Source organism: Oncorhynchus kisutch, linkage group LG3 (genome assembly GCF_002021735.2).
Source record: "Oncorhynchus kisutch isolate 150728-3 linkage group LG3, Okis_V2, whole genome shotgun sequence".
In the NCBI taxonomy this organism is placed as follows: Eukaryota; Metazoa; Chordata; class Actinopteri; order Salmoniformes; family Salmonidae; genus Oncorhynchus; species Oncorhynchus kisutch.
Window position 1 is genome coordinate 44,823,891 of NC_034176.2, and position 27,508 is coordinate 44,851,398.

General features: G+C 44.5%; 1 protein-coding gene across 3 annotated transcripts in view; it reads right to left on the reverse strand.

The window, feature by feature from the left end:
• Window positions 1-6,841: 6,841 nt before the first annotated feature.
• The window catches only part of taok3a (TAO kinase 3a), a 108,298-nt gene continuing 87,631 nt past the window's right edge, over window positions 6,842-27,508 (reverse strand). For 2 of the 3 annotated variants that reach the window (XM_020475689.2, XM_020475695.2), the window contains exons 11-21: window positions 25,677-25,758; window positions 23,193-23,360; window positions 22,496-22,690; window positions 21,169-21,300; window positions 17,012-17,248; window positions 16,457-16,585; window positions 12,540-12,743; window positions 11,316-11,555; window positions 10,690-10,902; window positions 10,026-10,208; window positions 6,842-8,366 (exon numbers count right to left, since the gene is read on the reverse strand). In XM_020475689.2, the coding sequence (XP_020331278.1) occupies window positions 8,205-8,366; window positions 10,026-10,208; window positions 10,690-10,902; window positions 11,316-11,555; window positions 12,540-12,743; window positions 16,457-16,585; window positions 17,012-17,248; window positions 21,169-21,300; window positions 22,496-22,690; window positions 23,193-23,360; window positions 25,677-25,758 (1,945 nt within the window). In that variant the 3' untranslated portion in view covers window positions 6,842-8,204. Of the gene's footprint in view, window positions 8,367-10,025; window positions 10,209-10,689; window positions 10,903-11,315; window positions 11,556-12,539; window positions 12,744-16,456; window positions 16,586-17,011; window positions 17,249-18,004; window positions 18,404-21,168; window positions 21,301-22,495; window positions 22,691-23,192; window positions 23,361-25,676; window positions 25,759-27,508 lie in introns of those variants that run through there. The other variant, XM_031806949.1, reaches the window with a different exon arrangement.

Genomic DNA, 27,508 nt, shown 5'->3' on the forward strand with positions numbered 1-27,508 from the left:
CAGGGAGTACAGGAGGGGACTGAGCACGCACCCGGGACAAAAGGAACACCTATCTGAGAATGCTGTTCATTGACTACAGCTCAGCGTTCAACACCATAGTACCCACAAGGCTCATCACTAAGCTAAGGACACTGGGACTAAAACACCTCCCTCTGCAACTGGATCCTGGACTTCCTGACGGGTCGTAACCAGATGGTAAGGGTAGGCAACAACACATCTGCCAGGCTGATCGTCAACACTGGGGACCCTCAGGGGAGCATACTTAGTCCCCTCCTGTACTTCTTGTTCACCAACCCGCAGTTGCCAAGCACGACTCCAACACCATTATTAAGTTTGCTGACGACACAACAGTGGTAGGCCTGATCACCAACAATGATGAGACAGCCTATAGGGAGGGGGGTCAGAGACCTGGCAGTGTGGTGTCAGGACAACATCCTCTCCCTCAATGTGAGCAAGACAATCGTGGACGATAGGAAAATGAGGGACAAGCAGGCCCCTATTAACATTGACAGGGCTGAAGTAGAGCGGGTCGAGAGTGTCCACATCACCAACAAACTATCATGGTCCAAACACACCAAGACAGTTATGAAGATGCATGACAACACCTTTTCCACCTCAGGAAACTGAAAAGATTTGGCATGGGTCCCCAGATCCTCAAAAAGTTATACGGCTACACCATCGAGAGCATCCTGACCTGTTGAATCACCGCCTGGTTATGGCAACTGCTCGGCATCCAACCATAAGGCGCTACAGAGGGTAGTGAGTACGACCCAGTACATCACTGGGGCCAAGCTTTCTGACATCCAGGACCTATATACTAGGCGGTGTCAGAGGACCCCAAAAAATAGTTTAATCCTATTGAAAATCCCCTGTCTTAGGTCAGTTAGGATCACCCCTTTTTGAAGAATGTGAAATGTCAGAATAATAGTAGAGAGAATGATTTATTATTATTATTACTATAGTTTGTTAGCAAGCAATTTGTGGAGCGGTTGAAAAACTAGATTTAATGACTAGTATGTAAACTTCCGACTTCAACTGTATATATTCACAGTGCATTCGGAAAGTGTTAAGACCCCTTGACTTTTTTCAAATTGTTACATTATAGCCGTATCCTAAAATGGTAACAAACAAAAAAATCCACACACAATACCCCATAATGACAAAGTGAAAACAGGTTTTGACATGTTTTCTAATTTAATAACATCTTTAAACAAAAATAACTTACTTATGAAATTGAGCTCAGGTGCATCCTGTCTCCATTGATTATCCTTGAGATGTTTCTACAACTTGATTGGAGTCCACCTGTGGTAAATTAAATTGATTGGAACAGATTTGGAAAGGCACACACCTGTCTATATAAGGTCCCGCCATTGACAGTGTATGTCAGAGTAAAAACCAAGTCATGAGGTCAAAGAAATTGTCCGTAGAGCTCCGAGACAGGACTGTGTTGGGGTACAGATCTGGGGAAGGGTACCAAAACATTTCTGCATTATTGAAGGTCACCAAGAACACAGTGGCCTCTATCATTCTTAAATGGAAGAAGTTTGGAACCACCAAGATTCTTCCTAGAGCTGGCCGCCCGGCCAACCTGAGCAATTGACTTATGAAAAAAGTCAATTGCCAGCAGCATACCACTGCTGGCTTGCTTCTGAAGCTAAGCAGGGTTGGTCCTGGTCAGTTCCTGGATGGGAGACCAGATGCTGCTGGAAGTGGTGTTGGAGGGCCAGTAGGAGGCACTCTTTCCTCTGGTCTAAAAAAAATATCCCAATGCCCCAGTGGACACTGCCCTGTGTAGGGTGCCGTCTTTTTCGGATGGGACGTTAAACGGGTGTCCTGACGCTCTGAGGTCATTAAAAGATCCCATGGCACTTATCGTAAGAGTAGGGGTGTTAACCCCGGTGTCCTGGCTAAATTCCCAATCTGGCCCTCAAACCATCATGGTCACCTAATAATCCCCAGTTTACAATTGGCTCATTAATCCCCCTCCTCTCCCCTGTAACTATTCCCCAGGTCGTTGCTGCAAATGAGAACGTGTTTTCAGTCAACTTACCTGGTAAAATAATGGATAAATTAAAATTAAAATTAATTGGGGGAGAAGGGCCTTGGTCAGGGATGTGACCAAGAACCCGGTGGTCACTCTGACAGAGCTCCAGAGTTCCTCTATGGAGATGGGAGAACCTTCCAGAAGGGCAACCATCTCTGCCGTACCCCATCAATCAAGCCTTTATGGTAGAGTGGCCAGACGGATGCCACACCTCAGTAAAATGCATTTGACAGCCCACTTAGAGTTTACCAAAAGGCACAAAGGACTCACTCCTTGAGATACAAGATTCTCTGGTCTGATACAAACCAGATTGAACTCTTTGACCTGAATGCCAAGCGTCACTTCTGGAGGAAACCTGGCACCATCCCTATGGTGAAGCGTGATGGTGGTAGCGTCATGCTGTGGGGATGTTTTTCATTGGCAGGCACTGGGAGACTAGTCAGGATCAAGGGAAAGATGAATGGGGAAAAGGACAGAGAGATCCTTGATGAAAACCTGCTCCAGAGCAATCAGGACCTCAGACCGGGAGCGAAGGTTCACCTTCCAACAGGACAACAACCCTAAACACACAGTCAAGACAACGCAGGAGTGGCTTCAGGACAAGTCTCTGAATGTCCTTGAGTGGCCGAGCCAGAGTCTGGACTTGAACCCGATCAAACATCTCTGGAGAGACCTGAAAATAGATGTGCAGCGACGCTCCCCATCCAACCTGACAGAACTTGAGAGGATCTGCAGAGAAGAATGTGAGAAATTCCCAACATACAGGTGTGCCAAGCTTGTAGCGTAAAAACCCAAGAAGACTCCAGGCTGTAATCGCTGCCAAAGGTACAAAGTACAAGTACAGGGTCTGAATACTTTAGAAATGTAGACATTTCAAAAAATCAGTTTTGACCTGGAAATCACAGTCACAAGGCATGAATTAACAGGATTTAGAGAGCAAACATCACAATTACACAACACATAGGTGGGGGAGTGGGTGATTTTACCCATGCACCACTACTGCTTTGTAGTTGGCACTCTGCATTCGGGCAGGTAGCGTTATCCAAGCATCCACCAAACCCAGATTCATCGGTCAGACTGCCAGATGCATGATTCATCACTCCAGAGAACGTGTTTCCACTGCTCCAGAGTCCAATGGCGGCGAGCTTTACACCACTCCAACCAACGCTTGGCAATGTGCATGGTGATCTTAGGCTTATATGAGGCTGCTCTGCCATGGAAACCCAGTTCATGAAGCTCCTGACTAACAGTTTTTGTGCTGATGTTGCTTCCAGAGGCAGTTTGGAACGTGGTAGTGAGTGTTGTAACCGAGGACAAATGATTTTTACTCGCTTCAGCAGTCCCATTCTGTGAGGTTGTTGCTACCATTTCGAGACTGAGCCGTTGTTGCTCCTAGACGTTACCACTTTACAATAACAGCACTTACAGTTGACCGGGGCAGCTCTAGCAGCGCAGAAATGTGATCATTGTTGGACTTGTTGGAAAGGTGACAGTGCCATGTTGAAATTCATGGATCTATTCAGTAAGGCCATTCTACTGCCAATGTCTGATAAAACAACATGCCACCCCCACTACGTGTCACTTTCTACATACCGAGCCCACTGCCATTGATGCTGCTAATGCTGTCTCTGGCCCATACTCCAGCACAGTAGCTGGCGGTAATGCACCCCCCCACCCAGCACTGCTTTCCCACAGTTCTGTTACGGCAAGGGGAGTAGCTAGCTAAGGCACCGGTACCCTACAGTGTCCTTCACCTGTGCCCACTGCCATTGAGGTTGCTAACGCTGTCTCTGGCCCACACTCCAGCACAATAGGTGGTGCTAATGCACCAACATTGGATGCTAACCACTGAAAAACCCCACTGTAGAAGGAGGCTGCCAGCTAGCTAGGTGACACCTATACCTCAGTGCAGTGTTGCCAACTTAGCAACTTTGTCCCTATATTTAGCGAGTATTCAGACCCCTCTAGCGACAAATTTTTAAAAAAAGCAACTAGCGACAAATCTAGTGACTTTTTCTAGTGTTTTCTGAGACTTTTGGAGACTCTGACATGAAAGCACGTATCGTTCTTACTCTTCTCAACGAGCAGCGGGTGCTGCATTGGGCCCCACCCCTGTCACAAAGCACTCACAGGCGGCCCAGTCCTTGCACAGCAGTCCCTCCCAGCTGCAGTCAGAGCAGGAGATGTTCACCCCTCTGCGCCCAAACTGCAAATTATTCGCGCATGCGGGAAGCCGCCACTGGCTGATCCCGCCCTGGTTTACATTAAAAAATGTTTTAACCTGAATTAGGGCCAGACTAGTTACCATAATTTTCTCACATTGCCATTGCCAGTTTTTTCTATTCTCTCTTTTTGGTCCATTTAGATTGTTAATGTAGATTGCATACTAAAAAATGTAAAAAATGTAATGGTTAAAAATGTTCATGTTTTACTGTGACTTGTTGTAGGCTCCTACATGGATTTGTAGTTATAAACATATTTAGGGTGTTTTTTACTCACTTTTTTATCTCTCCCACTGTGTTATTCCTCTCTCCTTCAGCGACCATCACAGTTACTTACATGCATATTGCCAATTATGCAAATCAGGTGATGACATCATTCAGATACTTTTAGGACAACCAATAGCTACTTTCCTTACTGAAGAGTTGGCAACACTGCCTCAGTGGGGGACACCGGTACACACCGCACTGATCGATGAGGCAGGGTTACTCAAGTTAATTGACTGGCTGATATACAACTACTACTGAGAATAATTATAGGCGTTCCTGACAATGACCAATAATTGTTGGAAATAGGACCTCAATCCCTCTCTGTATTATTCTTTTTTGGGGAAAAAATCCCAATCTGGTCATAAACAAAACATACATTATAAGAACAAAGTGCCATTATCCCTAGCCTATCAGCAAAACGTGACAACTCAAGCAAGAGTGGGGACATAAATCTAAAAATCTAGAATGGCAAATTTGGGTCAAGCAGTGCGCTGTTGAAGTGCAGTGAAGTGAGAGAGATTGATAGCACTTGTGATTGGCCAAAGGTTCTAACTGTAGAGCTAAACGTAATGTGATTGGCACAAAGGCAATCCATATGACAGTCCGGCCTCTGTCTTAGTAGTGGGGAGATGGATGTTGAAGTCTCAATGAGCAAGGCAGAGCCCAAAGGACTGATATGGACAGTGGTGATGCAGAGATGGCAGCAGAAGTGGAACAGAGACACCAAGCCAGGACAGGCATCCATTCCGAAATTGATGGGTAGGGGAGGATGGCAGGAAGAGACAGAAGAGAGGAGGCCATCTTTACAAGACTAAGTGTGGGACACAGCCGGTTGAATACGACATTAAATATGATAGGAAAGCATCCAACAGGATGATACAGTGTGGATATGAGCGGGAAAGAGAGAATGAGATCCAGTATAAGGGAGAAGGGGATATAGAAATTGAGTTTAAAGAGCATACTGAGTAGAACATCATTAGATACAGTCCCAAATATATATTTTTTAAGAGAAACAGGGCTGGCAGGTAGGATTTAGTACCTCCCTCTCTGGCCCACACTCCAGTACAGTAGGTGGCGGTAATGCACCATAACATTGAATGCCAACCTCAGATAAACTCCACTGAAGAAAAAGTCAGGCCTCTGTCTGCCACCTTGTGTTGTTTTTGTGCAACCAAATCCAGTGAGCAGCCCCCCGGAATCAGTCCTTGCATTTCCTCTTTCAGGAAAATAACTGCTTTGAAGTGGTATGGGGGTAACTTACTCCTTCCATAATCATTTTAGAGTATACCAACACCCTCTATCCATCATTGACCATGTCACATCTCTGGTCCTGTCCATCTGTCCTCCATGTCTACACAGGTATGTCTGGTCTATGAGCAGTCAGGCTGCCTCTTCTGCACCGAGCCGGTCCTCACCAACCTCTCCAGAGACAACCCTGGAAAGATCAAGATCCAAGTCTTTCGACAGACATACAGACTGGGAACTCCCGTAGCTGGGACCTGCTATCATCCAGAATAGGATGACTATGTCCCTAAACTCCATGAACAACTGTCTGAAAAATAAACAGACTTGTGAGATACATGAGTATCCTGAAATTGGCTGCAATATAAATTGACTTGTGAGTATCGTGGGATTCACATTATGTAGCTAAACTATAGAAACCCCAACAATTAAGCCTTGTTTGTTTGTGCCACTCGCTTACTTTACCATTGTGTACGGTGAGCAATGACCTATATTTTCTCATTATGACCCATTGAAAATTCATCTCACTATCCCCATGATCAGTCACAATAAAACAACTATCTAGAGAGTTGTGTTCTATTCTCTGTAAGCATTCTCATTTACTAGTGTGTTTACAGTTTGAATTAGGTACTCCCTATAGAATCAGTTTTCCTTTTTGTAGACACTGGCAATGGTGCTGCAGATAATTCATATGAAAATGTGCCGAAGTGCCCCTGAAAATTAAACCTGAGCCTGCACAAGCCATGGAACAATTCCAAAAATAGAAAATGCATTCAGTAGTGGACCTTGAATGTGGCCAAGCTGACCTGTATCTGTAAAAGAACAATCAATGTCAGCTGACAGTATATGTGAAAAAAAAAAATACATATTTACTGCCTTGCACTTTGAGCATTGAGGTGCTGTTGATCTATTAAAACTGTAACCAGTCGGATCGAATAAATGATCATCTATTAAATACCCATAGTAATAAACCACATGGGAGCATAGATTGCAGTGTGAGGAGTCTCTCTACCATGTGCGGATAAGGAAAATATTAAAATAAAATAAACATCCAATGAGGTCAAACCTTTGTGTGATGAGCACTTTATTTACAAATATAATTAAAAGCTTGGATGACAGACTCATGCTCTCTCTTAATCCTGAAAAACTCAATTAAAGTGCATGCAATAATAAAGCATTTATTTTACTCATCTGGTTTATAAGAAAATACACAGCTTGTAGAGTGTGGAGGTTACAGCAAAAATAAGGATTCATTTCAGTTGGAAATGTCAGAGCAAGAAACCCATTGCCCGATTGATTCGACTTTCAAATACTGAACGAAGAGGAAGGAGAAAAATGTCATTATTATTATTTTAAATCGATTTGAGTAACAGTTAAAATAGTACAATACGAAAATAAGTAAAAGCTCTCCAAAAAAAATCCTTCTATACACAAAATACATGTCCCTCCCCAAGCCCCGACAAAGCCCTTTGTGCTACCTGGGAGTAGGGATTCACATGTGTCTGTGTCTGGAATGACACCCTATTCCCTACATAGCGCACTATTTTATATACTATATAGTGCACTAACCAGAGCCCCAAAAGTACTGCACGACATAGGGAATAGTGTGTCATGACTCAACCATGTGGTATTCACATTACCTGCCAGTGCAGAGAATCAGTATGATACAGTGGTATCAGGGTGCATTGCAAGTCTCCCTCTTCAGTGTCTCATGTTAAAGTCAAAAATCAAATTCTCTCCAAAGGAGGACTCACATTTATTTACTGTACCATTACGTAGACTATGACTTTAAACATGTTCTCAACCTATCAAATTGCTTTAAATTTTCCATAAAAATTTCCTGATGAATATAAAAAGCAAAAAGAGTTGAAGGAACTGGAAGCAGGGACAAGAAGACAATAAGGCTGCAGAAGGAGGACCAGTTTGTTTTTAGTTTTTCGGCTTTAGGTTTTTGCACAGCTTGAACAAATTATTAACCTCTAATGCATGATCATTGAGCAACACAATACTATTCACTCCTATTGTCCTCTTATTCTCTCCCTCTGGTTTCCACTTTCAGTTACACCAAAAGTGTCATCATTGCACAAGAAACAGGAACACCGTGACAATGTAATGTTACTCTTTAAAACAAAGACAACCTCGGAAGTTATCCAGCATTTTTTTGTCATCTTGTGACGGACACCACGAGAGAGGGGGGCCCGTTGGCTATAGACCAGCGCAGGCACTGGGCTGGTTTGTATGTGGCTGGTGTGTGTGTGTGTACACACATTTATGTGTGTAGCGGTGTGTGTGTGGGAATCAGTAGCTAAAGACCCTAACTGCCCGGTCCAACCAAAACCAGACCAGGTCACATCAGGTCACGAGGCTGAGGAGGAACAGGAGGGTCGTCACACCAGACGACGAAGACGAGGTCACCAGGGCTGACCTAGTCATCTGTAGTCATCCTTGGGGGGGTCCAGGGCCCCCAGATTACCAAAGCCCAGTCGGAGGCTCTCCATGTCGAACGTGTCGATCTCTCTCTCCTGGCGATCCAGCAGGTGCTTGATCCTCTCTGTACGCTCCTTCTGAAGGGAAGCCAGCTCCTCTTCAATCTACAAAACCACAACTTAGTTAATTAAACTAGTGGAAGCAAGAGCATTTGGAACCAGTAAGGTATGAGTATTGCAGAGTTCGACCTGTGCAAGGGCCACTGTAGTGTGTGTCCAGGCCTTTTCAGTTTTTTGCTTAGCTTAGATTTTTGGGTCAGCGTTGATTTGAAATTCAGCATAATTCTGTAACCACTCCGTCAACTAACTACAGACAGAAATATGCCTGCACTAGCCATGAGTAGAGCCAGACACAATGTACGGTCAATCAATCCATTACAGCCGTTGTCTGCATCTTAAATCAATAAATATTATCTGTTCATCTTTCATTTTCAGCGTTTGGTACAGATTGATTCCATTCCATAAAGCATCTAGATACAGATTACATCTGGCCCCTGAGACACGCTATCTAGACAGTGGATCGAAATCAGCAGTGAGCACTTCTCTGGAAGCATATAAGTCTGGGGTGTCTTCATTAGGAACCAAATGGAAAAAGACTAACTGAAACAGGGAGGGACCACCTGAACTGGTCCAATAAGAAATGCAAATTTTTGTTTTCCGTTGCATAACAATTTAAAACATCTTCAGTTGTGTGTCCTGATGAATACAACCCTGATACAGGGTTAACAATGACGTCACCTGATCCAGAAAGCCTGCAGGGCAACAGATAGTCACCAGATGGCGCCACACCACCACTGGTTGCATAATACTGTAATGATACTACTGTAGGCTACTGCCTGGGCAACAGAAACTGGATCAGGGCTGCATGTTCCTTTGTTATCAAGGAGCGATATAGCGATGACATCATTGCCTTGGAAAAACATATTATTCAAGAATAAATAAAAAAAATCTATTCTGACTGATAAAGTGGCCTACAGTGATTTGAATGTATGCAATGCCAGGCCATCAGCATCCACTGTTCAGATGTAAATTGTCAACAGCGGTGTACAGAAGAAGTATTGAGTGGGGAGAAGAGGTGAAAGAGAAGGTGTTGTGACACCAGACTGAAGAACACAGAAAGGAGTGCATGACTCAATGACTCAATTAATACAAGATTAAGTAAAGTCTTATTGTTATGGAGGACCATAATATGATATCTAATATCATAAATCAATTATTCATTTTTAACACACTGGGTAGGATTCAAATATAGAGTATGTTGTAAGAATAATACAACACTAACATGATAGGATTTTGCAACCAAAACTGAGTGCATGACACATTTTCTGGGCCTCAGTTATAAATTAGTAGAGTGAAATGTGTGTCAAATGAAAGTGAAGTCTGTCTCTGTGGGTGCATGTTGATTCTGCTTCCAGCACATTGTGCTCCGCAAAGGCTCTGCCTGCATGAGTGTGAGTATGTGTGTATATCTGTGTCTGTCTGCATTCTGCGCATCTGTCTGGGTATCTGTGCCTGTTTTTGCTCCTCCCTAGCCCTCAACCTTTTGTTCTAGGTGGGCTCTGTGTGTGTGTATGCGTGTGTCCCCGTCCGTATAGGTCTGTCTCTCTCTTCATATCAGTATGTCACTCCCCCCTCGACACCTCTACCTTTTGTTCGAGGTGGGCTCTGTGTGTGTGTGTGTGTGTGTGTATGCGTGTGTCCCCGTCCGTATAGGTCTGTCTCTCTCTCCATATCAGTCTGTCACTCCCCCCTCGACACCTCTACCTTTTGTTCGAGGTGGGCTCTGCGCAGCGAAACCTTCTGCTCCAGCTTCTGCTGCTCTCTGTCGTGCTGGGCCTCGGTCTGCATCTTGATCTTACTCTGGTAGGCATTCAGCAGCTCCATCTCCTGCTGCAGCTGCTGCCTCAGAGCCTGGCACTCGGCTTCCTGGGCCTCGTCCAGACGCAGCTGACGGGGAGAAATAAAGAGAAGAACCCAACAGAGGAAAGGGGGAATAAAGAGTGTGAGAGAAAAGGAAACACAGGGGGAGGGGAGGGGGAGGAAAGAGGGTGGGAGAGAGAATAGAATAAGAGTGGTGAAAGAGATGAAGGGAGAGGGGGCAATGAAGAGAAGAGAAAAGAGAGGAAGAAGTGAGGAGAAAAGGAAATAGAAGAAGTGACCGGACGAGTGATGGGAATAAGAGAAGCAAAGAGGGTTACAAACTCCTACAACGACCTAAATCTCCTATGTCTTGGGGCCTAAGATTATTTCATTCCCATATGGAACTATTCTTAATGTCAGATATTAATGAATAAGATCTGTGACATTTATATGAATTAGTTCTTTGAGATTGTCAAAGGAAATGATCAAATATGAACTTTCTTAGTTACAAAAAAAACGTAGTTAGTAATCCCAACTCGGTCATCAAAACCATTTTGTGCCGACTCACCGCCTGCGATGCCATCATCTCGTTGATGCTCTGTTCGTACTGCTCAGCCAGGATGGCCAGTTTCCTGGTCTGCTCCTCCTTCAGGGCCTTGAGCACCGTCTTGTGCTCGCTCTTGGGCGTAACCTCCATCTGGTGGTGTCTCAGGGCCTTGTACTGCTTGGTCTGGACCTTACACGTGTCCTGGAACTGCTTCTTAATCTGCAGCTCCATGGCCTGGTGGAGATGGAGATTTGAACAGGTGAGGTGAATGAGGAGAGTGTTAAACACAAGCACACACACAGATGGATTTGAGGCATCCTGTTGACCCATTACATTCCGTTTCTACTGTATGTTCTTTGCCTGTCGTAATATGGTTCAACTTCTGATGAATGCAATGGTTTGTTACATTTAAGTATTTTGTAGCCAACAGTTAGGATTTCCCCTTTTCCAGGACTGAGTGCACTGGCTGCACACCCCTAACCCTCACCTTGAGGTTAATGGTCTGCTATTTCACTGTGTCTTGCTCTATATAATCTGCTACCTGTTTAGATCAGAGCCTGATCATGGAGAACACCTAATGTAGCTACCAATGTAGCCATCACATTCCCAGGGTTGCATTTGCAATCTGTTCCTGGCCTCACCCGCACCTTGAGGTTCTTGGGCTGCTGCCGTAGCTCCAGGACGTGTTTGCGGTGGAGCTCTCTCTCGCGGCGGTTGTTGTACTCTATCTGGTTCTCCAGTTCTGTCTGGTGCTGAAGGCGGATCAGGTCCATGCGGAGCTTCTGAAGGGTCTTCAGCTGACGATACTCCAGCTCCTGGGTCGATTCATCGTGTCTGATCAGCATGGCATGCTCCATCTCCTTCTGGGTCTTCTTCTTGTTCAGCTCCTGATCAGAGTGGGAGAGAGAGCGAGAGATAGAGAGATAGGGAGGGATAAATGGAGAGAGAAAGTGGGAAGGGGAGGAGAGGAGAGGGAGGAAGAGATGGGAATTATAATGGTCATCCATGACACAAACTTTGCTTTTGTATGAGAAAGGACTGGAGCATCAGGTGTCACGTGGTGTTGCCCTTATGGACATTGCAGACACAAGACTACACTTCAATTCTTTGTGCATTTGTTTTCTGCTTTTTCAAGGTTCCTATTGTTCTACTATGCTATGACAATGTCACTAGGTAAATAACATCTCAAGCACAACAGTGCCACCATACAATTGGCAATAACACACAGACACTATATCCAAATACTCCTAAAAATCTCCCTTATTTCTATCCTTCAAGCATATGAGAGGAGCAGTTTCAGGGCTGGCTGGGTTTTGGTAGCCTGGTCCCAGGGCTGTTTGTGCTGAGTGGACAAGACAGTACAAGCAGATCTTGGACCAGGCTAGCTTTAGGGTATCATCCAATGTGTCCCTAGGTTACGGGTGGACGCCCATATAAGGTCTCAGACCTCCTAATATTGTCCTACTCCCCCCCTCCTGATTTACAGAGCAGATTAGGAGATTACTGCATTGTTGCCTTGCTTATACTTTCTAATCTGCTTTCCACGAGATGCAAAACCCATTCTCTGTGTTTTTCACAAAACAATTGGAATACTGGTATTGGTCAAAGAAGTTTACAATTTGGCAACAACATTGCTTTTCATGTTACAACATTGACCATGTGAATGTTATCGATAATCAGTTGGAGTTGGACATGTGACATTCATATCCCTATTGGATTAAATAGTGTTCACTGCACATCACTACAGACTGAACTTGAACTAAAACGTGTGTACATCCAAAAACAACACACATCCCACTGATTCTCCACACGTCATCCACTCCTCCTCGCCTCTCGTTTGAAATATCTATCTGTACATCTATACACTGTACCTCTCGTATCTGCTCCTGTTCAAACTCATGCCTCTTGATCATGACTTTGCGTTTGAAGCCTCTGCAGTTCCTGTCGTAGAAGACTCTCTGTTGGCCGAGGAGATGGGCCTCCTCCTCAGCCTGGCTGTGCTGCAAGTTCTCCTTGTGCTTCGACAAACGCTCCTGCTTCTCCTTCTTAGGGGTGTGGTGGTCTTCGTTCATCTCCTGAAGGGATGGAGATTGAAGACAGATTAAGGTTAATAAATATATATATACACAATTTTCTCAACTTTTTCATATTTTTTTTATGCTGAATATTATCAGATCTTTAACCAAAACGTATTATTAGATAAAGGGAACCTGAATGAACAAATAACACAATGCCATACTTATTTAATTTATTAATAACACCCAATGCCCCTGTGTTAAAAAGTAATTGCCCCTTACACTCAATAAATAATTGTGCCACCTTTAGCTGCAACGACTCCAACCAAACTCTTCCTGTAGTTGTTGATCAGTCTCATGTTGCTGTGGAGGAATTTTCGCCCACTCTTCCATGCAGAACTGCTGTGGGTTTTCAAGAATTAACTGCTCGTTTCAAGTCCTGCCACATCATCTCAATTGGGATTAGGTCTGAACTTTGACTAGGCATTTCAAAAACTTCAAATTTGTTGCTTTTTAGCCATTTTCGTGTAGACGTGATTGTGTGTTTTGGATCATTATCTTGCTGCATGACCCAGCTGCGCTTCAGCTTCAGCTCACAGATGGATGGCCTGACATTCTCCTGTAGTCTAAGACACTGCATCTCAGTGCAAGAGGCATCACTGCAGTATCAGTATGGGACTCCCAATTGGCCCAGCGTTGTCTGGGTATGGCTGGGGTAAGCCGTCATTGTAAACAAGAATTTGTTCTTGACTGAGTTGCCTAGCTAAATAAAAAATACATGAAAAAATAAAAATAATTATCTGACAGAGCAGAATTCATGGTTCCTTCTATTAAGGCAAGTCATCCAGGTCCTGAGGCAGCAAAGCATCCCCAAACCGTCATACTACCACCACCATGCTTGACCATTGGTATGAGGTTTTTATTGTGGAATGTAATGTTTGGTTTTCGCCAGTTATAATAGGACCAATGATCCAAAACACACAATCAAGTCTGCATCAAAATGGCTAAAAGCATGGTGGTGGTGGTAGTGTGATAGTTTGAGGATGCTTTGCTGCCTCAGGACCTGGACGACTTGCCTTAATAGAAAGAACCATCCTTTCTGCTCTGTATCAGAGAATTCTACAGGAGAATGTCAGGCCATCCGTCTGTGAGCTGAAGCACAGCCAGGTCATGCAGCAAGACAATGATCCAAAACACACAATCAAGTCTACATCAAAATAGCTAAAAAGTAACTGTTTTGGAATTACCTAGTTAAAGTCCAGACCTAATCCCAGTTGAGATGTTGTGGCAGTACTTGAAATGAGCAGTTCATGCTTGAAAACCCACAAATGTCTCTGATTCAATGCAGTGGGCCAATATTCCTCCATAGCAATGTGAGAGACTAATCAACAACTACAGGAAGCAGGTGGTTGCAGTCATTGCAGCTACAGGTGGCACAACCAGTTATTGAGCGTAAGGAGGCAATTCATTTTTCACACAGGGGACTTGAGTGTTGCATAACTATGTTAATTAAAGAAATTTAACAAATTTAAAAAGTATAAATATGTTTTGCTATTTGTCAACTCAGGTTCTCTATCTAATATTTGGTTTTGGTTGAAGATCTGATAACATTCAGTATCAAAACTATGCAAAAATAGAGTAAATCAGAAAGGGGGCAAATACTTTTTCACAGCACTGTACTTTGTTCCTACATCTTTATTTGGACTAATGGTCAGGTGTGCAGCAGGTCATCTCATTATCTAAGAATGTATTTCAGGCAAAAATACAGCAATAGATAGTGGGAATTATAGACACACTCACTCAAACACTTTTGAGGTGTAAATACAGACATATTTTACATTTTGGGGTGAACTATCTAAATGTATAGTAGTGTAGAAAACAGAGTAAAATAGAAAACAGAGTAAAAAAAAATATCAGTAGCTGTCGGAGAAGCCAGAAGTCCCTCTGTCACCATATTCAGACTCAGGCTGCATCACAGAAATTCAGTTTTTGATCCCTGCAGATCAGTGGAGGTTGCTGAGGGTAGGATGAATGGAGTCAATGGAATGGTGTCAAACATGTGGTTTCCAATGGTTGACACCATTCCATTGATCCCATTCCAGCCATTACTATGAGCCATCCTCCCCTCAGTATCCTGCACTGCTACAGTTAGTGTCTATCCCCATTCGGTTTCATGGATGTTATGATAAATCCATTGTTGTATCCCAAATTGTACCCTATTACATTTTTATTGCACTACTTTTGGACTCTGGTGAAAAGTAGTGCACTATATAGGGAATCCATGTCTTAATACACTCTCAAGCTAAAACACTTTGTTAAGTGTATTAGATCCCTGATCTTTCTGTGTGGAATGACTCATCTCTACCTACAGTTTGTTGGGATATATATCAGTCCAGGCCAACAATGCCTGCTAACGGAGATGGCCTAGTTCCTGTCACTAAACGAAACATGATGTATCTAACAATCCACAACAATGGCTCCAGTTTTGAGAAATAGTGTGTCAATGTTCTTAGAAACAAAAACACAACTTGTGTGTGTGTGTGCGCGCGTAGTGAGTAGGAGGGGTGACTAAGGTCTTCTTTTTTCCCCCTTTTTTTTTTTAAAACGGCCTTTTCGTGATATCCAAGTAGTAGTTACAGTCTTGTCCCATTGCTGCAACTCTCGTACAGACTCGGCAGAGGCAAAGGTCGAGAGCTGTGTGTCCTCCGAAACACGACCCTGCCAAGCCACTCTGCTTCTTGACACACTGCTCGCTTAACTTTAAGCATCAGCTATCTGAGCAGCTTACCGATCTCTGCAGCTGTAAATAGCCCACCAAATTACCTACCTCATCCCCATATTGTTTTTATTGACTTTTTGCTCTTTTGCACACCAGTATTTCTACTTGCACATCTTCATCTGCACATCTACCACTCCAGTGTTAATTTGCTAAATTGTAATTACTTCGCTACTATGGCCTATTAATTGCCTTACCTCCTTATTCCATTTTTAAACACTGTATATAGATTTTTCTATTGTGTTATTGACTGTACTTTTGTTCATCCCATGTGTAACTCTGTGTTGTTTTTTGTCTCACTGCTTTGCTTTATCTTGGCCAGGTCGCAGTTGTACATGAGAACTTGTTCTCAACTGGCCTACCTGGTTAAATAAAGGTGAAATAAAATGTAAATACATTTTTAAAAACGGAAGCCAGCTGTGTCGGAGAAAACACAACTGGCGACCGTGTCAGCATGCATGCGCCCGGTGCACCACAGGAGTCGCTAGAGCACGATGGGACAAGGGCATCCAGGCCGGCCAAACCCTCCCCTGACCCGCTGCCTCATGAGTTTCCCGGTCGCGGCCGGCTGTGACACAGTCCGGGATCGTACCCGAATCTGTAGTGACACCTCTAGCACTGTGATACAGTGCCTTAGACCGCTGGGCCACTCGGGAGGCCCAAACTCAGCTCCTTCTCAGTAAAAGGCATGACGGAAATACTGTACTTGTGTATGTTTGTGTATTTGCAGGTTTGTGTGTGTATGTATGTATGTATGTATGTATGTATGTATGTATGTATGTATGTATGTATTTGGAGGGCTGATTCCATCCAGCACAAAACACAGCGTATCAAATGTATCATTCTATAGTCTGTTGTGATTCAGGGTGCTAAGATCAGTCATACTATACAGGGGAAGAGGGGGTACAGTACTAGCTAGCGGACACAAACAGACACACAGCTAGAGGCAGGAAACAGGGGCTGGCTAGAGGACATAAACAAACATAGCGTTGCGGACCTCTTTAATCTTCTCCTTGCAGAGCTTGTACTGCTTCTTCTGGTTATCTAGGAAGGTGGTGAGTTCCTTCTTCTGCTGGGCCACTATCTGCTGCTGGAACTTCTTCTCGTCTGCTGACGTCATCTTCATCTGAGGGGAGATAAGATGGCAGGGGGAAGAGATAGGCAGAGATGTTAGTTAGCTGTGAAGGGGCCTCATATGGGAGAGAGGAACAGAGCGAGAAAACACATGCCTAATGTTGTTATGGCTTATATTCCTCCAGGTGTTCTTGTATGACAAGGAGGGCATGCTGGATCATGGATGTTAGCCTTGTCTGCAGAGTTACAGATGACCTAGTTAGCTTTTTAACTTCTACTCGACATTGGGTGGCAGCAATGCCCAACCCATAACATGAGTGAGTTGCCCTCTCCCCAAAGTAAGAAGGGTAACACCCCCTCCCCAGACACCTTCTCTGTGAAGACGGCATGGCACTTCTCTAGGACAGGACAGATTCTCTAGGTCAGGACCCCCAACCACTCCCCTCCCTGGACCCCCCCCCCCCCCAACCAAACCTACCTCTTTGTCACAGTGGACGGTGTGTCTCTTAGCCAGTTTCTCCAGCTCTATGTAGGCATTGTTGGCCTGGGTCTCCACCTCCTTCTGCAGCTTCAGTCTGTGTTCATCCATCTCAGCCTTCAGCTTGTTTTCCAGAGCTATCAGCTGCTTCTGGTGCTGCCGTCTCATACGTTTATACCCCGACATCTGCTCCCGCAGCTCATTCTCTTGCTCATGCTCATGGATCTGCTTGGTCACCTGGCGAAAGGAAAGGTTCAGTGAGGCCAATGAGGGCAGAGATCAGAGGTCAAGAGTGAAGGTGTACAGCCAGGAGTGGTATACAGGAAATGGATGGTATGCAGGCAACCACTAGTGGAGACACTGGAACGGAGCCCTAGCAGGTATATCATGCTACGCTAGGAGAACCTCCACATTTGGGAGGTTTAGCAGTTCCCTGTTCATGCAGATTTGATTTCATTCTAACTGGTTACTCAGCATAGATTTACCTTATGAGTGGACTAAGATGTAATGTGAACCATGAATGAAGTGACATTAACTGCATTACCAAAGCCCGGATCAACATTGGGAAACATCAAAGCAACACCAAGCTAGAGAGCATGGAGTTAATACTGTAAGAAACAGGACAACGCAACAAAAAACATCTTAATCTGGCAGTCAAATATGTACATTGTAAACACTCAATACGACAGAGCTGGTTAAAGAGGTTTGAGAGGCTTTAACGAAGTCACACCGACCGCTTAGCTTATAACACCGCCCTGCCGACTGATCAATCCCCCTATACAGTACAAAGCCAACCAACACCAATGCTCTTGACCACTGCATTATTACCAGCCTCACAACAATCTAACAGGTGCAACCTGTAAAAACTAGCCAAAAACCGAGTGAGATGGAAGACATTTGTCAATGGCCTATGTTCCTCATAGGTGCCAAGGGCTTAAGCCAAGTAAATCAAAATCACAACCATATAAAGAGTTGAGGACAAACAAACCAAACCTGACAAAAGGGACTATCCAGGTCCCCATAGTAGTCGTTCATCTTCTCATAACTCATCTTCTTAAGGCCAAGCATCATGGCGACGTTCATGTTCAACAACCGTGCGAGCATCCAGAAACCCTGTGTGGCATTTCCTACACCCAAACTCCTCAGCTCAGCTTTACCCAACCCAGCAACAAATCGGCAAGAACTGCGCTGGTTGGTTTACGTTTAGACAAACGATGTTGGACAAACACGGCGGCTGTGGGCTACACAGGGGCAGCTACACAGGGGCAGCAACACAGGGGCAGGCGTGTGAACTGTGAATGAGGGAGGGAGAGGGAGCGGGCTCCATGGGAAGGCAGAACAGAGGGGGCTCTTTGGGGGCCGAGCGGCGCTCGTTCAGCAGGTGGGTCACATGAAAGCCTCATTGAGAGAGGGAGAGGAGGGAGAGAGAGAGGGTGAGGAGAAGTGTTGTCAGAAACGAAGACAGAGAGGGGGGGGCTGAGAAAAGGAGAGGGAGAGAGGGTGAGAAAGAGGGAGATCCCCTCCTAATCTATCTGAATCAATACCCCTACTGTAATGCAGAGCCAATCCTAGTCACTTGCTTTCTGCCACGCTGCCACCAAGGGCCAAGTCACGTCATGTGACCGCCATTCACACAGCCTGGCTCAAAGGAGGGAATCACGCTCCAGAGGGAACACTTCCAGGTCAAAGGTTATTAAGACATTGGGACACAATGGTGGAAGGACCTTTTGGTTGGTTTATTTGTTTGTTTTATTTGTTTGTCAGGTCAGCCACTAAGTCAATGACCTGGTTAATCAAGGGAGTCTTGTGTGTAAAGTTAGATTTATTTAGTGTTTATTCTGTGTTAACATTCGGAAAGTATTTAGACCTATACTTTTCCCACTTTGTTACGTTTACAGCCCTTTTCTCATCAATCTACACACAATACCCCATAATGACAGAGCAAAAACAGGTTTTTAGAATTTTGGAAAAATAAATAAAGGCCAAAGAGTGTTTGAGGAGTGGATGGGGGAAACAGAGCTTAAGTGACATATGGTGAAGTGATCAGGATGAAGAGAAGAAACAGCGGCCTCAGAATGCCCCCGTCAGACAGTAGTCCTCTCTTCCTGTGGATAAGCTTGGGGCCTCTACATCTCCGTCTGTCCCCATAGAGAGGACCTTGCTCCTCCTCTCTCTCTCTCTCTCTCTCTCTCTCTGTCTGTCCCTCTCAGTCTGTCCCCATAGAGAGGACCCCCCCTCTCTTTTTCTCTCACTCCCCCTCTCTCTAGATTCCTCTCAGTCTCTGTCCCTATAGAAGACCACTAGATAGACTGACATCCTAAACAGGGGATTGTTACTTAGAACCAAAACCTTTGAGATTCATCAGTCTTCAAACTGCCAACCAACGTTCCGGTCGACAAAAGGCCTTCCTTTGCCCATATCTAAACTCTTGTTAGTGTATGACTGGTGCAGCACCCAAACGTAACTGACATGTGCAACATTTAGCAAAGCATGGTTGGATTGAAACTGTCAGCATTGTCTATAGAATAGAGCCATAGATATTCTAATGTAAATAAACAAACTGAAGTACTGTATATGTGGACTAAACCAAAACATATACAGATCTCAGATGGGCATAAAAAGTGTTAATACATGCTATGTTATATTAACATCTCTGTCTCCCCAGTCTGGCTGACCTGTAATAACCCCATTCATCCCTCTCTCCTCCAGATGGGGCTCACTATCTCGCTCTTCTCTTTCCCTCTCCATCCCCCCCCCCCCCCATTGCTGTCTCCTCTTAACCGCCATCTAACACTTCATTCAGTGAGACCAGACAGAGCACACCACACTCTCCTCTCCCGCTTTTTCTCACTTTCTATCTTGCCTTCAGTCTCATTCCTCTCTGCCTACTTGACTCGCTCTCTTGTCCATTTGTCTGTCTGTGTCGGTCTCTCCTCTCTCCCGCTCTTTCTCGCTTCCTTTCTTCTTCAGTCTTTCTCCCTCGCTCTCCATCTGTCTCTCTTGTCCGTCTGTCTGCCTGTTTCTCTCTCCTCTTTTCTGTTCAACCCATCCGCTCATCTCTTCTCCCTCCCTTTTTCTTTGTCATTATATATTGCTTATCCTCCCTCCCCCCTCTCCCTTCCTCCCTCCCCCCTCTCCCTTCCTCCCTCCACCTGCTCTTTCCAGTCTGAGCGGGAGCCGTGCAGGGTCCATCTGGGGCCGTGTGCTCGCCTCGCGCCAGCCAGAAAGAGATGATGTCATCGAGTCGTCGCAGCAGCAACAGACGACACACTGTCTGAATGCAACTATAACCTGCCTCTTTTGGAGAAGAACTAAAACAGCCAATTCACTCGGATTAACTGATGAACACAGTCAACAACAAAGAAAGGATCCGTATTGACAAATGATAAAGAAAGCACTAAAACAGTGGAAAACACTCCACTATCAGTCAGTAAAGCTCTGTAACACATGGCATGTTAAGGACATAGACACACAGAAACCCTGTTTCCTCCCAGTTCCCCCAGTGCTATAGCTAGTGCAGAAACCAGGAGATCGGAAGGAAACAAATACCACAATTAAAACCAGTGGTAGACAGACCTTAGACACCATTACCACTCTAGATAGCTGCTTACTGGAGCCCTGTAACCATGACAACAGACATGGAGAGGGCGAGAGAAAGAGAAAGGCAAGGATGGTAATATAACTCCATACTGCCTGCCCCCCCCCCCCCCCCCAACCATAGAGGGGGTATGAGACTGATATTAGTGAGGGGAAAAGTACAGGAGAGAAGAGAGGGAGGGAGGGGAAGAGGAGGTGAAGGCAAACGGAAGGATAGTGAAGGACCGGGAGAAGACAAAGGGGTCTAGTGAGAGGGAGGGAGGGGCGAGAGCAATATTAAAGAGCAGGGGGGGAGGACAGGAAGGAAAGTACAGAGAGGAGAGAGAAAACAATAGGAAGAGAATGAGAAGAATGAGGAAGGGGAGAGAAGGAGGACGCTAGAGAGAGAGAAGGATAGCGAGCAAGACACGCAAAGGGAAATAGAGACGGACAAAGGGGTGAAAAAAAGGGAGAGCGAAACTATGATGTTAGCCCTTACACACAATGCTGATTTGATGGTGGATAGTGGACACAGAGTGAGACAGATGAAGCTAGAGAGACAAAGGTGTGTCAACCCTTACCAGCGATGCTGATTTGATGGTAGAAAAGTTGTTGTGGCGGTAGTTGTGTGCCTGGCTCTTGTCTGAGGAGGCTGGTCTCAGCTCGGGCCTGTGGTCACGTTTCACACCATCATCCCAGTTATACCCGTGGTCCTGACGAAAGAGAAGATACACTTTTGAGTTTCATGGCCTGTCACTACAATAGTATAACTTTCACTGTGTACAGAACCAGATGAGAAAATGGCAAAATCCAGGGGCACTTTTGGATGGTACTGAACAGGTCTTGGATTAAACTCAACCCGAAGTGTGATGGTTATAGTATAAACCCAGAGCTTTAGTAATCTTTTATTGCCATAATGCCAATACTGCACTTCACTACAGTACATAGTTCATGACCAGTTACATAAGAAACGGAACTATAATCTATAGACAAGACAGTAGTCTGTCACCTCCTCATGTTCTGCTACACCCACGGTTGTCGTGACACATCGTCAACCTAGACACCAAGTGACATTTTTAATAACAGTCCGTCATTGCAGGCAGATGAATGGACAAAGACGAGGAACAAGATGTGGCTGAAGATGAGGAATGACAGGCATCTCATAATCTGCTGCTGTTTGAAGCACGTGTGTGTGTGTGTGTGTGTGTGTTGTGCTACGATGCCCGAGACAAAGAGTATTCAGAGTGAATGTCAGGCATTCAGCAGTGTGTCAACCTCAGCCTGCATGGAGACGCCAAAGGAGAGGAGAAGAGAGGGCATCTTTGTTCTGAGGGTGTGATTCACAGCACTGATGAACTCCGGCTCTGTGTATCTCCGTGTGTGTGTGTGTGTGTGTGTCTATCAAGAGCATATTTATAGGAATCAAGCTAAGCAGGATTTTGGAACGGGAGAAAAATGTGTCTGGTTTCCATGGTGTCAATGTTTAACAGCGCTAGGTTTGTTTGTGAACAGTACGATCATATGATCAACCTCAGAGGTTGGTTGTGTGTGTTTGTGTGTTTCTTTGGACGTGGATTGGAGTGATAGTGTGGAAGCTCACTCGTTAGTGCGAGTCTTCCTGTTTGTGTGTTGATGCACCCCTGAGAGCTGTCAATCTTGAGGACGTGGGTTGAAGTTTGGTGTAGGTGGCTGCTGGCTGAGGGTACTAGATGAGCAGTAGCTTATTGGCATGTGTGTTCCTGTTTGTTTGTGCTATCCTTGAGGACGTGAGTAGGTTTGGAGTGGGTGACTACCTGGCGGTTCACTGATAGTGATAGATGAGTCTTACCTTCTTCCTGTGTACACACGTGTGTGTCTGCTAGCGTGTGTGTGTGTGTGTTTCTCTCCCTCTCGCTCTGTCAGTGTTACCTTCTTGGTGTGTGCGGAGGACTCGAGGGTGCTGTCGTAGTCATGGTGCATCATGGTCATGTCGGAGCAGCTCTCGTCTAGGACCTCCTGCATGCTGTTAATGCTGCTACTCTGGCTACCTGTACTGACCGAGGTGCTGGGGATGGAGTGATTACTGCCCAGGCTGTTCATCTTACAGCTGGCCTGCTCAGATTCCTGGAGACAGACAGAAGCAGGAGATGGGGATCAGTATTCAGTAAGGGAATTGTGGGAAACACACAAACACTTTTGTGCCACACTCTCCTATTTGTGTGACACACTCAAGCATAATGCCCCGGTTAGGCCAGACACACATGACTGTAGGACATAGCTACCGTCTTGTCTGTCTGTCTGACTGTCTGAAATGGCCTCGTTTGAGACAAATGGATGTTAATGGTCAATTTGACATGATTTCGAATGTGTGAGTACTACTTTACCCGTGGGCCTGGTTCAAGACCTGTAAACAGAAGAATAGGTATCTTCTCCATGTCAACCTTTGCTGACCTCTGAGACACATATTTCTCCTCTGTGACAGTTATCTTTTTTTGTGCCATACAGGAATAGGAGTTCAGTTGAGGTTTAAGCCTTTCTTGACTCAAGAAGCTAAATCTATCCTCACACATATGCTACTCATTTTATCTTTGGTGAACATGGTTTGTTTAAGTGGTGTTAAGCCCACCTCCTCCTCCTCCTGGCTCTCCCCCATGGGTCCGTTGTGTTTCTCCTGGTAGAGGATCTTCTTCATTTTGCGGTACTGCAGGTTGTCGAGCTCCCGCACCGCATCCTTGGTCCTCTGGATGAGCTCCGTGAGGACCCGTGGGGGACGCTCCCGACGGACGAAATCATGCTGGGTAGAGGAGAGAGGGCGGAGGGCTTAGAGGTTAGGATTCATGAGGATCCGCAGGAGGCGATTCTGATACACAAAGTCATGCTGCAGGTGGACAGGAGCAAAAGAGGGCAGAAGTTATACACAGTGTCTGTCTGATTGACTGTCTGATTATAAAGTATGTACATATGGAAGATTTGTACCAAATAAATAGTCTAAGGGTGTTGACAGGGCAGTCAGGGTAAGTGTAGAAACAGGTCCACAAAATGGGGGAAGACCTCTTTTAAAAGTTTCATCTGATATAACACAGCCCCTATAAATCCATGGTATTATAAACATGTTTTCTATATCAATAATATATCAATACTCCATGTGATTATTATTTCAGATAATTATTTCTCTCTCGCTCTTTTCCCATTGGTCACTAGAGGGCGCCTGTGGGTTATTCAACCTAGATAGAGGCTTACCAGAAAAAGAAAAGAAAAAAAATGTGTAAAAAGAAAATACTCCATCCAATAGTGTTCATATGGGACTGACCGGTATAGCGCACGCACACGCGCTCACACACACACACACATCTTTTCTTGCTAAATGCCTGCTTAGTGGAAATGCAATGTATGCAACCACTTGGGGGCTGAAACGGCCATGTATGTCTCGCCCTACACACCTTCCCTTCTATCTGACAGATGCTGGCTGGAGTAATGTAATGGACTCTCTGATTCAGAAGGATGACATCATCGTCTGGAAATAGAGAGGAAACATATTCCCGTTTTCAAACAAACAGACAGACAGAGGGAGCGAAAGTGTGTTAGAAAACCAGAGCTGCCATGTACCAGGGGGCTGGGAGAGAGAGAGAGTGATAGAAAAGAGAGAGAGACAGAGAGAGAGAGAGAGAGAGAGGACTAATCTTCAGAGTAATCCCTTCCCGAAAAAAAAAAATATCCTGGGGACCATGAACGGAGTCGGACCGATGGTTCGGATTCTTGTCTTCCTTTCCCTTCACTCCATTACATTTTCCTTACCCATTTTTTCGATGCATGCACCCAACCATGCGATTCTCCAAAGATCATGGGAACAGTGTGGTAGTATAGTTTTGGTTGGGTGTAGGAGTAAAGGAGTATGGGAAGCGAAGTTTGACTCTATATTGAGGAAGTGGAACCTGAAGGGAAAGAGATTAGTGACCTGATTTCTCCTAAAGAGCTCAAAGAGGGGCAGAGGGCAATGAGTGTGTGTGTGTTTGTATTAATCAGGGGCTTGAGGGGCAGTGATCTGGATGCCCCCTGCCCCGACTCAGATTAGGAGCAAGTTGCCTACTAGGCACTGATCTATGGTCAGTTTAGCCTTTTCCCCACTAATAATTAAGGTTAGGATTTGGGAGAGGGAAAGCTTATCCTAGATCTGCACCTAAGGGATAAGGGTTACTTCTACCCAGAGCTCCAGACAAGCCCCCACCATCTCATTCCCTCTAGCCCACTAACCCCTCCTTGGGCAGCCAGGTAAGACCGACAGGCCAGTGAGAGAGTGTGACAACCAATCAAGAACATAAAACTCTTAGCAGGCCAATAGGATTACTTCTCAGCCAAACAAACAAAAAGATCAACTCTACATTACATGGTCACACACACGCACACACACACGCACACACAGTGGATTGGCCAATCAGGATGTACAAACAAAGGCTAGCTAGCAGAATACCTTGACACACTTGACTGATCTTGTACTGTAACACATGGGTCTGTGGGGGCAGTCAGTCTGACTTTAGCTTTCATTGTGCGTCAAGGGGATATGGTCACACACACACACTATGGATGTCTTATGAACCTCCAACACAAGGTGTACTACAGCGCAAGATAAAAACAAAAACAAAAAGAGGGTTCAAAAATGCTTAACAACAAAACCCTAACCCTTGTGGGATCAGTGTGTGTGTGTGTGTGTGTGTGCATGCATATGTGAACAACAAATCTTAACCCCTGTGGAATCTTTCATTCCTATTTTCTCTACAGCTGTGGGAGGCAGTGAATCATCAGCTGTATCTGAATGGCACCCTACTCCCTACAGAGTGTGCTACTTTTGACCAGGTCCCATTGGGTACTGGTCAAAAGTAGTGCATTACAGTGCCCTCTGTAATTATTGGGACAGTGAAGCATTTTTTATTCTATCAGCTCTACACTCCAAACGTATGTAGCATAGCTGGGGGTGGTTGATATTTGTGAGTCTAACTCTCTCACTAGGGAATAGGGTGCCATTTTGGAAGCATTCATCCAGATGGTCTTTGAGAGACTGGACACAGGAAGTGAGGCCACAGCCTCTGTCAGAGATAACAGGAAGTGCACTCACTCGCAGCAGCTCCCCCGACGAGAGTCTGTCCTGAGGAATTTTGAGTAGGCAGTAGTCAACGAAGCTCCGGAAGGGGTCCGACCTTGTAGAAAGATAGAGGGATGGACAGGTGGAGCGATGGAGAGGTGGAAGGATGAGGGAAGGAGAGATGGAGTAGAGGTGAAGAGGTGGAAGGATTTGGAAGAAAACAGAATACAACCATGATTAGACAGGAATAAAAGGCAATAGCTGTCTCACCTTGCTATCTTAAGATGAATGCATTAACTAACTAAGTCGCTCTGGATAAGAGTGTATGCTAAATTACTCAAATGTAAAAATATATACACTCCCCTACATATTTATTTGTACAGTGAAGCTAAAACGTTAATGAGGTGACTGACAGTACAGAATGTCACCTTTTGTTTGATAGTATTTTCAAACATATCCATTTGACCTTTTATAAGTGAAGACTATTTATCTAGTCCCTCCATTTGAAGATGTCATAAGCATTTGGACAAATTCACTTGTAGCCCTTTCAATCTAATCAAAAGTTGAGTATTTGGTCCCATATTCCTAGCATGCAGTGATTACATCAAGCTTGTGACTATACAAACTTGTTGGATGCATTTGGAGTCTGTTTTGGTTGTGTAGAAATGAATGGTAAATAATGTAGTGTCATTTTAGAGTCATTCTATTGTTATTTACAATAAAAGTATGTTTCTGAACACTTCTACATGTGGATGCTACCATGATTACAGATAATCCTGAATGAATCGTGAATAATGATGAGTGGTACATTTAGAGGCATAAAGATCATGCCTCCAAAACATGCTAACCTTTCACCATTACCAATAAAAGGGAGGGGGGGGGGGGGTGACATTTATACCTCTAAAATGTATCACTCATCATTATTCATGATTCATTAATGATTATGCGTAATCATAGTTGGGTCCACATTAATTTAGAAGTGTTCAGAAACATATTATATTCTTATTTATAATATAAAGGACACCAAAATGACAATACATGATTTACCATTCAATTCTACTGGGCATAACATAATCCGAAACACAACTAAAACAAACTGCAAATGCATCCAACAAGTTTGAGAAGTCACAAGCTTAATGTAGTCATTGTGTGCTAGGAATAGGGGACCAGATACTAAACGTTGGACTACATTCAATACACGAAGTGAATTTGTCCAAATACGTATGATACCATCAAATGGTGGGACCACAAAGTGCTTTCTTTTCAAAATGGGTAAAACATTTGATCTCAAATCCAAAATGCTTATTGGTGTATAGAGCCAAATTAAAAGTTTTAGCTTCACTGTCCAAACACATACATAGGGGAATGTATATCCACTTCCCCACCTTTCAGTCAGGGTAAAGCCAGGGTGCTTCTATAGCTATTCATCATGTTGGTTAGGGGCTTGTAAGTAAGCATTTCACTGTAAGATCTACACCTGTTGTATTCGGCGCATGTGACAAATAACATTTGATTTGTCTGTGTTATTGAAAGTCCATCTTCAAACGCTCTGTGTGGCGATGCCATGCAGTCTACATAGTGGTATACATTTTGAACTAGTCTCAGCTAATGAGAGAGAGGTTCATGCCAGAGGCCTATTTGGAGCACCTCCAACAATACACTGACTACTGTGTGTGTGTGTGTGTGTAATAGAACACTAAATCATATTGTATCTCTATGGGAGGACCATAACCTTGCTTCACACACACACACACACACACACACACACACACACACTCTCTTCAGTACAAGACTAAGGCTTGCTTTTAATGCTAATTTGTCTTTGCATACTGTAAAGACAATCAAATATTTATTTATTGGAATGT